The following is a 12,416-nucleotide window of genomic DNA, read 5'->3' as shown; positions in this document are numbered from 1 at the left end:
CAGTTAAGTGTATCACTGCTCCTTCTGGGGCTCCGTTTTATCTTATAATCACTTTTCATTCAAAAATCAATTTCACTTTAACTATGTAGTTGGAAACAGCTGTGCCCAATCTGGTTTAGAAAGGTTTGTTCGCTGTTTTCATTCCATTAATGTGAATTTACAGGCGACCTTGTCCCGAAGACTGCTGAGGAAGAGGAACAGTTCAGCAGTATATCTGACCAATACCAGGAGTCATATTTCCACCCGCTCAGCCTGACTGGTACTGCAAAGCTCATATTTATCTTCAAATGTGATAAACCCTCCAGATTTAAAAGGGGTTTCCTATTATTTTGTACGACAAGAGGCAGTGATGGGAGCTAAAATGAAGAATTTGGAGGGAGAAAAAACATGTTAATGTCATCACTGGTTGTGCACCTCTAAGTAAAAATTCTTAGGAACTGAAAAATTCAGTGGAAACAAGTTATATGTTTTGGATAAGATTGCCAAAATCCAAAATGTACAAGAGCCAAACAACGAAGCATTTTATTCCCCGTGGACTGGAGGGTGTTGAGGGTTGTCATCAGCATGAGTGAAGCCGCTACTTAATCTGCAATGCTAATTAGAAAGCAAGCTTATGGGACTGCAAAGCTTAAGTATCGATAACCCCGGGCAGTGGGGGATCTACAAAGTGTGCCAACTGCTGTTAACAATGTATTTCCTCTTGTTAGATTGGCTTCTGCAGGCAGGAAGAATGAATAATTAGGTCTATATGACGAGCTGATGACCAATAACTAATAGGACAAGGAGCGTACTTTTCTATTCCATTAAACTTCACGGCAAGATGTGCTTCTACAGAATCTGTTACTGAGGGTAGAATTTGAGTCTTGCCTTGAGTCCATCCCCTGGAAAACCTGTTAAGGTCTGAAGAAATTTCAAACCACATGAGAACTGTGAACGTGAAGAAACTTTGCCTTTCTCTCTCTGTAGCATGTAGCTTTTAATTCAATCTCCTTATAGTACTCATGCTGCTTCTTCTTCCTTTTAAATTATTCTCCTGTTACATTCGGGTCCTATCTATCAGTCTTTAACAGTACAGGGATTTAAGTAATGGAAATGTATTCATTTGAGTATAATCCTAATTTCTTTTTAACTCCACATTAAAAAGTCAGAACAACCCAGTTTTTAAGAGCCTCGCAATGGATATTTGTAAGGATTTTAAACTTTGTTCTCATTTTTGTGTGTGGCTGTGGTTGTGGACTTACAGAGCCGCCCCCAGAGGATCATCTCCTCCAGAATACACTGTGGCCTGAGGTCCAGAAATTGTAAGTATCAAATTTATTTATTTTCTGTTTGGGACCTGCTGTGAAATGATATCAAAGCATTTTTCTTCAATTTTTAATATCATTTCTCACAAGGGATTTGTCTGTTGATTACACTGACCTTCACTTTAATTTGAAAATAATGCTGCTGTCATTTCAAATTAGAATCCATAATTCTAGAGTTACAAGACCTTTCAGAAGTAATCGTACTCTTTTGAAGATTTTCATGTTTCCAATTTTACTATTAGAATTTTCTGTAATAGACAAACACTAAATAGTAGACAAATATGAACCTGAAGGAAAATATCAACGGTTTTCAATTTTAGGGGAAGAAATTGCTTAGGTCAGATGAGAACAAAATTGACTTGCATGCGATACGTCGTGCATGGAGGAAAACTAACACTCCATATAATACTCAACCTACCATCCAACTCTTGACTTGAATCATGTTAAGGTGTTGCAGATTCTGTTGGGTTTGCTGTATTATATCATTTCAGCTAGCTCCTCATGGCCTGTTGCATTCTTTTTAACTACTACCAGCTCTCTATGAAGGATACAAGTGTGCTGTCTATATTATAGATCTTCAAGCTCCTCCTGATCCTTGTGAGTCTAAGGCTAACTAGGATCTTTGTTAGTCTTAGCAGTACAGAGGTTTGTGTGTCTGGTCCTGAAGCCTCGGCTGACTGCTCAGCCACCCAGTAGCTGAATTTTGCCTCCTGTTATCAGTTGAACTATTTTACCACTGCAGCTGCTTACAGTACTGCAACTGTGTGGCTAATCTTTCAAGAAATATGCTAACAAATTGTACTTTGAAACATATAAATATAATTTCTTTACATTCTCAAAAACCGTTCAAACACCAAAACTTCTAATCCCAACTATGCAAAATGATTTTTGTGTTTGAAAACATTGTCAGTCAGAGCTTATTGTTATGATTGTGGTATGGCTGATTTTTGTCGTGATTATTGGAATCACGACAGTGTTATCCATCTCCACTGACACATGCAGTGGGAATATGTTTTGCTGTTTGTTTTGTACATCATCTGTGTGGAGTTAGTCCAAAGCTGCCCTGGAAATACAAAAATACGTGAAAAACTACATGGATAATTTGAAAAACGTCTTGAGATTGAATCTGTGTATGATAGTTCTTTGTCTTGAGGATGTTCATGTTGTTGTATGTAGAAACAATTAAAAAAACATACAATGGTGTTTTCCAAAAACATGAGAGCCTAATGAGGCCTAATGTTACTCTTAAGCAAGCTGAGGGACTTTTTTCTTTGTTTTGCCAAAAGCATTTATTGTAACTCTGATTTCTAGAGGCTCTTCAATACTGTTCGCCCTCTTTTCTGACAGCCAATCAGAATCCAACGATGAGGCGTCCCATGAGTCTCCTCTCTAGGATGAATATATTGCCTCCATTTGTTGCCAATGCTAAATCCATTTACTAGTCAATCTTCTATAAACATGACGTATGGCACAGCCTTTTATTTGAGGTGTGGACATCATCTGTGTTGAAAAGCAGTTTTTTCTGCCTCCATTTGGCTGCACCTCTTGAATCATTTAGTGCAGGGGTGTCAAAGTCAAATGGACGGAGGGCCAAATAAAAAATTTAGCTACAAGCCGAGGGCCGGACTTTTAAATGACGCATATAGTCTAGTGCAGTGGTCTCCAACAGTACAGCGGACCGGGGGGTGCGCGTGCTTTGTGAGGATCGAACGGGGGGGGGGGGGGGGGGTGTGAGGATCGTCAAATAAGGAAGATTTTTTTTTACAGGGTGCCGGCTTGCTGCGGTCTGCGGGCCGGTTCTAATAATAAATCAAGATCATCCCAGGGGCCGTAGAAAATCTTCTCGCGGGCCGGATGTGGCCCGCGGGCCTTGACTCTGACATATGTGATTTAGTGCATAATAGAAACATTAAAATGAGTAAGTGGCCACATTATTTTTGTGGCATAAATAATGCTCTCACCATCCTGGCCAAATTACTGTCGTGTTTAAAAGCTCTACCAGCTTCCTGGTAGAGAAAGATGGGAGTTTGTTTCCCCCCTACTGGACTGCAGACTGGGATTTTAGTTTGTTGACATTTTGAAATGACCAGGTGATGGTGAGCTAAAAACGATTAGACTTTGAGTGACTGGCTGCTCATGAGTCAGAAGATAGACCAGATCATCATTTTATTATTTTTATTTTTTTTTAATTAATTTCACACCATAATTATTTACCAGTTTTCAAATGATGGTGCTCAGAGTTTTAAAGCTGGTGTTTAGAACAAGTCGGATGATCGCTTTCTGCTTTTCCTACTTCTCTTTTTTTTTTTTTTTTCGTTGCCCTTTGTCTTATCATTTCCCTGTCCTCCCATAACTTTCAGGGCTGTTAAAGATTAATCTGAGAATGATTGCCCTTCTTTATCTTCAGGTATGGTCATGGATTTGAGATGTTCTGCCTGGCCTCTGACAGCACCAAGACGTCGGTTGCATCAGCATGCAAGGTCAGCGTTGCAGAAACAGACCGGCTCACAGTTTGGATTACATGACTCTCCTGTGCATTACAGCATTAGGGCAGAGAGGAAATGTTCTTTTATGGCACACATGCTTCACTTCAGGGTGTGAAACCTATCAAGCACAGTCGAACACACACATGTGGCCAACAATCAATAATAATGTTGTCGGACTTCCACTGGCATAAATCGCTATTATTCCGTTTGAAACATTTTCTGATTTATGTTGTTTCTATGCTCAGTCATTTTTTTTTTTTAGCACTGAAACTCTATATGTTAGTTTGTTTTAAATTACTACCAATTACAAATCTTAAAATATAAGTTAAAATCCGTCATTACTTGGCAGGTCGTGTAGAGAGCAAAACTGTAAATTGAAAACCGCATTAAAGAAAGTATTTACAGGAAAAGTAGGAGAGAGAATTATACAACCCACTAGAGAAGCATACTGTATGTAGTGACGCAAATTACAGCTCTTTTCTTTTTTCTGCATAATTCTACACAGTTTAGTAAGAGACGTGTTTTTAAAAAGCAAAAGAACAGTATCAACGATGTTAAATTGAACATGTAAAATTTCAAATACTTTTTACATCAATTTTCAAATACTTTCTACGATGTCGGAAAATGCTAAGAGCAATCATATCAATGAACCTCCAGTAAACATTAGCAGGTTGCACTTTTTAGGTTGAATTATGTTTTTGAGTGATAAAATAATTTTCAATTTGGTTTGGCTTATTGTTGCTGCAAGAAAGAGCAAGACATTCTGCAGATTACAGAGAGGTTCTCTGTTATATACTTTTAAGTTCTCAACTTTTGTTTGTTTGGAGCGTCCTGGATTTGGAAAACCTGTCCAAAACAGACATTGCTATATCTGACTTTGTGAATTATGCGTACTGATGTGCTGAATATAAAATGACATCCTCTGCTCTCACTTAGGCATCTAAAGCTGAACATGCAGCTGTGCTGCTGTGGAGCACAGCCACGTGGCGTCAGCTGCAGACGTTGCCATATCACACCCTTACAGTCACCCAGATGGCCTTTTCACCTGACGCAAAGTTCCTGTTGGCTGTTTCCAGAGATCGCACCTGGTCGCTATGGAGACGGAAGCTGCCAACACCAGAAAATCCAGGTGAGAAAAGAAAAACGTGGCTAAATTTATCCATTACTGTCTCATGGTTAAATGAAGTGTTGAAATCGGGTTTTTTTATTCTGATGGTCAAAGATCAACTACCCTAAGGGGGAATAATAATTTCACAGCAACACAAATGTCCCACTAATTACCTACATAGCAAGGAAGACTGCGGCCATCTGTTCTGAAACAGAATTGTGGACTGTAATTTTTATTTACTCGGATGCAAAACGTAGTGATGCTTTTAGTTGTTTTTTAGTGGTGTGATGTGAAAAGTAAAGAACAACTTGTATTATTTCTGTCATCCATATTTCAAGTGTTTTGTCATACAATGGCATCAAGATGAATATTTTCAGAAGCATTTTTTTCTTCAAAACTGTTTTCCTCCTCATGGTTTTCTTCTGTTGTTGACATATTTTCATAATGAAATATTTGAGATCATCCTTCAAATTTGACTATGCAAACAAACAAACAAACAAAAACAAAAAAACTTGACCCTGGAAGCTGTTTTCAAATGTTGATTTTATTATTTAGGAAAAAATAGTGACACAAACTAGCACGGCCTTTTTAAAAAATGTAATTGCCCCCTAAACTTTGGAGGAAAGCGCGACGATAGCCGAAGAGTCTTTCAGCAATGAGTCCTAAAGCAGAAAATACTTTTTCACAACACTGTCAAAAGTTATTAAGTTAAGTTAAGTTGTTAACACTGAGGCTTTCTTTTATTTTTTTTTACATCTGCCTAGACGTTTGGGCAGATGTGAAGTTAAACTGTTACTATTAACCATTAGATGATAATTGTAGGTATTAACTGCAGTTCAACTCAGGATGAGATAATAGTTCATCGTGGCGCTATGTAAATAAAGTTAAATTAATTAAAAATCTGTTTGATGGAATTTCAACATAATAAGACAACATCGGAGTTCTTTTGGCAGACACAAGCCATTTCAACTCAAATTAATTAAAATAAGGTAAACCCAATGATTACATTTGTGCCAAATTAAATTCTAAAGTCAAGCTGACTTTTTTTGGAAGGACTCCACTAATTAATACTGTGAAGAGCCAAGCAAATGATGTGTTGATTGAAACTCGGCCAAAAAGGAGCTAATGCAGGAGAGACTATTTTTAAAGATAACTTTTATGATTAAACACATGTTCTCCAACTATTTCCACACTGTATATACCCAAATGTGCTTTAAGAATTATTCATACCCATTTGAATTTCTTAGTTCTCGTCATGGTACAACTCCAAACTGATACCCCTTAATTAAATTCAGTCCAGCCAGTTTATCCTTTACAAGTAATCTATTTACAAATCGTCCACCTGGGTGTAATTTATTTACAGAGGCTTTTCTGTCAGGTTTGTTAGAAGACAAACGGCATCATGGGATTCATACCTATCTTTCTGAATATATTTCCTAAAATCATCTATCTTTTTATCCATGTATGAACAAAGTAAAGTTCTGAAATGATTTTATAGATCTGTTGTATTTTGAGGCTCTGTTTTTCTGGCAGTGACAGGATTACTTTGCTGCTTTACCTTACACGTAACCCAGTATTATTAGTGCTTGTTTTCTTTAAGCAGTCATCTAGATAAGTTTAATTAGGATTGCCAGCGTCATTTGGATATTTAGACATGGGCTTTTATTTGTTGATCATATTCTGTTGAGACATCACCAACAGAATTATTAGTCGCTGTTATTAGTTAGCAGAAAGAAGAACAATATGCTTACAGTCTGAAATAAACGGGAAAGCAAGCTCTACTGAACCTGGATTTCTGTTGGCCTTCTCAGTGTTTTAGGGTCCCAGTTGTGAACAGAAATGCGTCATTGATGAGTTAACTTGAATGAGAAAATCTCTGCTCCTTAATTCAGACAAATAACTCAATCCTGCATTGATGGTGAGCGAAGCAGGACATTTAAGCCCAGAGGATTACCTCCCACCTTTCCTGGGTCTCAGCGTTTCTGCTGGCTGCCCTGCCTTGGCCTTAATGTGCATTGACAGAGGGATAACCAGGCCTGCGTTTTCCGTTTCGCCTGTGCAGCAGGGCTGCATGGAGGCGCAGCAGCGCGTGCGTGTGGTTTAAACAGAGGAGGGTGAGCGAGGGGAAGGTCGGGACTCCCGTCTGCTCTGCTTGACTGCTGAATCACTCAAGGTGATTGTGGAGAATGCAAACACAGCCTCGCCGGCTAGACGGGGGAAGGTTAAACGAAGTCACCGCACATCAAACAAACTGACTTCCTTCTATTCGCACATCTCCCGTCTGCATGTTTCGTCTGACGCCTTTCTTTTCCCACGTGGATTTAGCACCCCTGTATCATATTATTCAACTTATTTGTGCCCTTTTCTATGTTTTTGTGTAAATATGTTCAGCTCTGTATCGCTTTACTCTGGACTCGCTCTGCCCTTCTTTTTCTTTCCTCTCTTTGCGAGTAAGTAAGTCTCGTTGAATAAAGAGCCGTCCTGTCCTTCAGAGCCCTGCTAATGGACGAAGGTGCTGCACATGTTTGCCCCCTAACAGTAAACCTGTGAATGTGCGCTTGTTTTGCTGGAAGAGAGTGTTTTAAAAGCACCACAAAACGCTCAGCTTGGTCTTTTGTGTTAACTCTGAGTTTTTCCAGCTGCATGTACCTGCCCGATTAGTTTTGTGTGCGTGTACAGGCGTCAGCGCAGAGTGTGACGACTGCAGACTCACAGACAGACAGGTAGCCGCCTGCAGCATACAAACAAGCTCTCTGGGGAAAACCAATCTAGGCTCTAAAATGGTTTAGGCCTAGAAAATAAACAGCAACGGCTCATAAACCAAAACTGACTGAAATGGAGGGGCTGGAATGAGGTCCTCCGTCTTGTGGGATTGTTTATTTGTCACCCAGGAGAGGCTTTGGTGAGCGCCAAGCAGGGATCCAGACATGCTGATGTGATGTTGTAATAATCATAACAGAGTTTGGCCATCAACTCATCCTCTCTGCCGAAAGGGAGATAAATGAAACATGTTATTTGGCCGATAACACCTTTTGTTTTGTAGATGAGTAACATTTTCCCTGTCATCAGCCTTCCTGTTTGTTTCCCGCTGCAGAGCCCCCGTTCTCATTGTGCGCACACACAGCCAAGGACACAGCCATGCACAGCAGGATCATCTGGTCGTGCGACTGGAGCCCCGACAGTAAATACTTTGTGACATCCAGTCGGGACAAGAAGGTAAACATCAAGTCTTGATCCAGTTCCAAAACCTTTGAATATAATTTGCTTTGAAGGTAATGAAGTAAGGAAGCCAGATGGCTGCAGCGAGAGGGGAGTACTTCTCGATGCTCAGGCAGGATTTCTGTGTGTTAATCTGTGTTTAGGTGATCGTGTGGGGGCCGTGCATGCTGGAGAACTCTGAAGAGCCAGTGTTTCCTCTGGAGATCAAGCCATGTTCCTCCATCTTAGATGTTGGGGATTCTGCTACGGCTGTAGCCTTTTGTCCGTCCCTCTGTTCTGATCGCAGGTACATGCTAATTCAGTGTTATTTATAGTTTCTTGTAAGTATTTTCACACCCCCTGCATTTTTTATTTTATTTTTTTACATTTTGTCACATTATTGCTACAAACTTGAGTGTATCTTATTGTAGTTTTATTGGAGAGAAACACACAGTTGTTTTGAAGTGGAAAGAAAACAATACATTAGATTTTTTTTTTTTTTTTTGCAAATAGAAATCTAAAAGGGTTGGAGTGCATTTTTATTGAATTCATTTTCTCTGATACCAATAAATAAAATCCATGCACCAATTTGGAAATTATTTGTAAATTGCAAATCTTGCTATTCTGTTGTGGAAGAATAGCAAGAAGAAAAGCTCTGTTGATGGAAAGCCATAAGAAGCTGTGCTTGCAGTTTACCTTAAACTTCCTGTTGCAGCAAGACAAAATGTTGAAAACTTCAGGGGCTTGGAATACGTTTACAAGTAGCTGTATTTTAACACAATCTGAAAATTTAAACAAAGCTGCTACTTTATTGCTACTATTTATTCAGTTATTTTCTGCTTTGAATCCATCAGCTGGTGAAACCTAATTTATTTATCCGTGGAGAAGCTTTGCAAAAAGAACCAAAACCTTCCTTTTCATCTGCTCATTTAATCCGCCCTCACATGTGAACAAACTGATGAACATTTTTGAAACAATATTTAAGGACACATGGAGTTCGTAATGCAACAATTAGTTTATAGTTTATTGTCAATTTTATTTTAAAGGTATCTACTCCTTATTCATGTGTTCTAAAAACGACCACCTTGTGATTGTGAAAGAAGAAATGTAAGTTGGAGGTTAAAAAGGTAATAGAGGATTCTGCTCTACGGTTAACAGACATGCATTTGTTCTCTTCTGCATTTCACAGCTACTTACTTGCAGTCGGTCTGGAGTGTGGACAAATCCTGCTCTACAGGTGGAGACCCGGTCAAGAGGGGGTTTCAGGGAGGGACTGGATTAGCGGCGGTGGAACAGACACCTTGTATCCTTTCAACAGGTGTAAAGGTGTAAATGGTGGCAGAGGGGCTTTGGACTGACTCCCAGCTCTGATACACTTGTGCTTTATAGACTCAAAACTTTACTTAGACTCTGGGTCTCTGTGTCTTTATCTGCTTTAGTCAGGGGTGAAATTAAGTCTGTATGTAAGTCACAGACCACAATTCTGACAGGTGATAAGGTGAGTTTTTTAAAATTCTTCTTTAGCTTTGTACATTTATAGAGTTTGCTCACCGATTAATTGCTTATAACAGTCTGTTAATGCTGGGTATATGTCTCAAACCCCTCTTGTTGTTTCTGAACAAAGTAAATGTTCCTCACGCGTTTTATGCTGTTAAACTCGTGACATTACAAACAGTAATTTCTAGTTATTCAAAGTAAAATTTCATTGCCTTTCACCTTTTTTATTATTTATGACAAACTTTATGTTCAACACTGTGACATGTGTAAAACAAATGTTTTAAAGAATATTTCAATCATGATTTTTTTCTAATAATCTTGCAAATCTTCCGACTCGCAGAAGAAAGGTCTCCACAGCCAACTCTATAGTTAATGACTGGAAAATTTAAATGTAGGGATTAACTGGCGGTAACTATGTCGGAGGAAAGACATAAGCAGTTCTTCAAAATAAAGCACTTTCTGCTTGATTTATTCAGCCATTCATCATATCAATCCATGTTTAAATTGCTAATGGGTTAGCTATTGAGCTTTCCAAATGTTAGAGCAAATTGTTGAATTTTCATGTTATATTAGACTCATTATGAACAAGTACAGGATTTTATTTCCTAATCTACAGCAGTGATGTGTTATAAATTGAGTTAATTTCTCTGCTGAGTTTGGAAGCATTGTGTTCTGATTTTGCTAGAGTAAAAAAAGAAACAAGGCAGCAGGTACAACCCAGTACTTCGGTGTGCTGCCTGGTTGCCCTCTGTTTTTATCTAGACAGTATTTTTCTTGTGACGTTTTATTAGACGACCCGGTCTCCGCAGCTAACCTCCCCTGCTGTTTTACAACCGCCCTCTATTTTTCTCAGGTTGGCAATTTTCTATATGAAATGATATCAAGTTTTTACGTCCCAGGTGAAACATTCAGGTGAACTTTTATTATTTTTACTTTTTTTCCCCACTGATGATGACAGATGGAACCGTCTGTGCAGGATGTGTGCTGGATATTTGTCTACATTTTGTCTGTTGTTTCCCTTCATCAAACGTCCTTTCAAAGACAAAGCCACACATTGGCAGTGAAGCGGCTACGCTGGAGGCCGCGGGCCGGTCGGGCAGGTCTAGAGAACAGCGAGATGGATGGGCTGAGTGACACGGAGAGAAAACTCGGAGAGAAGAGCTCCTGGGTCCAGCTTGCTAGTGCCAGCGCAGACCACTCTGTCAAAATCTTCAACATCAACAAACAGGCTCTTTAGCACCGCCACCACTGACACTATTATGTCTGTTGCAAGTAGAGAGAGAGGCTTGGAGGGCCAGAGGCCTGTGTGGGCTACAGAGACCACAGCTGCTCTGTGACAGCAAGTTAGGCCATAGGTCAGTCAAAGGACAGAACCTGCTGCATAAAAGCCCCGAAGTCTGTCTGCACAGAGCCAACCGGGTTTGATGGGTGGAAGCAGGAGGGTAAAAACACCAGAACCGCAGGGTGGCATTTGGTTTGGATACTTTACAGAGAAGAAACCTTTAGCTCTGAATCTAGTTCATGACTATGGAAATATTTGTGTTGGACTGAATTCTTTAAGACGACAACTTTGTTAAAAAGAAAGCTTTTGTTGTTGCTTGTGAATATTGTTTTGTATTGTCATAATTAGGTTTTCACCAAATTAAGAGAAATAAGACTTGTTTATTGGATAAGTTTTGTGATTATTTTATTTTTTTACATTTTCCTTCTGAATTGTGTTGAGACTTGTAGCTCTTCTTTCCAAATCTGAAGTCAATAATTATGTGAAAAAAGAAAAGAAAAGAAAGCAAATACAAGGCAAGCAAGTAAATAACCTTAAGTTGTAAAAGTTCTGCAATTTTTTTTTTATTTTATTTTTTTTTTAGGAGGAGAGATTTCCATATTCGCTGACTTGATATAATCTCCTTCCTACATTAGATAACCTAATATTAATTAGCAATGTGGTCAACTGATTCAATCTGGATTCCATATGAAATATGAAGTGGAGCCATTGAGGGGGCTTCTGTTGTAATGCAGCACAACATAAAAAAAAAATTAATTTAGCGAATGCAACTAGTGATGAGATTATGTACACAACATAGAACTGGAGCCTCAATGCATAACACCACAGCCACGCAGGAAGAGAATAACAGTATTTAAAAATAGTAGCCAATTGGATTGAAACTGGAAGGACGCAACAAAGACAGAAACGGTAATGCCAATGTCATAACACGTTATTTTGAAAACCCCACAGTCTGACATCATCAGCTGTAAGCATTTTTTTTTTTTATCTCCTCATGCAGACAACATTTTATAAACTGTATTTAACTAAATGATTATTAAATATGTATTACCAAAGATTCTGTTTAATCACCTGGAACTTTTCCAGTTTGCTCTTTGAGTTTGGTGAAATATGCCAACATATTTTTCAAGGACAATCCATGTCAGGAAGTTTTCTCTAAAACCAACCGGGTGTGCCGTCACCATTATCTATCCATCATCTATGCCTGTTGGTGTGTGTGAAGGGTCACCTACCTCCAGCAGTCATTGGACCAGAGGGGTAAACCCTGAACAATTTGCCAGTCCGTAAAGGCTAACATGGTAACACTCACCAAAGGATGTAACATGCCATGTTTTTGGGGCCGTGGATGGAAGTCAGAGTACCTGGAGAGAATCCACACGCACAGAGAAAACATACAGAGACTGCAGGCTGGGTTTCAAACCCAAGAGCAGCCATCCCTTATGTGCTAGCCATGAATTTATCTGAGGTCAGTGGTTGCCTGCAGCCTTCTGTCTGTCCATTCACAAACTGTGTGCAATCACAGAAACAAACAACTACTGCTC

General features: G+C 39.2%; 1 protein-coding gene across 1 annotated transcript in view; it reads left to right on the top strand.

Annotated features, from left to right (window-relative positions):
• The window catches only part of elp2 (elongator acetyltransferase complex subunit 2), a 29,028-nt gene extending 17,765 nt beyond the window's left edge, over positions 1-11,263 (top strand). The window contains exons 15-22 of the mRNA XM_044138690.1: positions 164-259; positions 1,244-1,301; positions 3,712-3,784; positions 4,727-4,919; positions 7,993-8,114; positions 8,261-8,403; positions 9,286-9,399; positions 10,635-11,263. Of these exons, the coding sequence (XP_043994625.1) occupies positions 164-259; positions 1,244-1,301; positions 3,712-3,784; positions 4,727-4,919; positions 7,993-8,114; positions 8,261-8,403; positions 9,286-9,399; positions 10,635-10,830 (995 nt within the window). The 3' untranslated portion in view covers positions 10,831-11,263. The remainder of the gene's footprint in view (positions 1-163; positions 260-1,243; positions 1,302-3,711; positions 3,785-4,726; positions 4,920-7,992; positions 8,115-8,260; positions 8,404-9,285; positions 9,400-10,634) is intronic.
• Positions 11,264-12,416: the final 1,153 nt, after the last annotated feature.

The sequence above is a fragment of the Gambusia affinis genome, linkage group LG14 (assembly GCF_019740435.1).
Source record: "Gambusia affinis linkage group LG14, SWU_Gaff_1.0, whole genome shotgun sequence".
NCBI classification, from domain to species: Eukaryota; Metazoa; Chordata; class Actinopteri; order Cyprinodontiformes; family Poeciliidae; genus Gambusia; species Gambusia affinis.
This window is presented reverse-complemented; position numbering and strand designations above follow the sequence as displayed.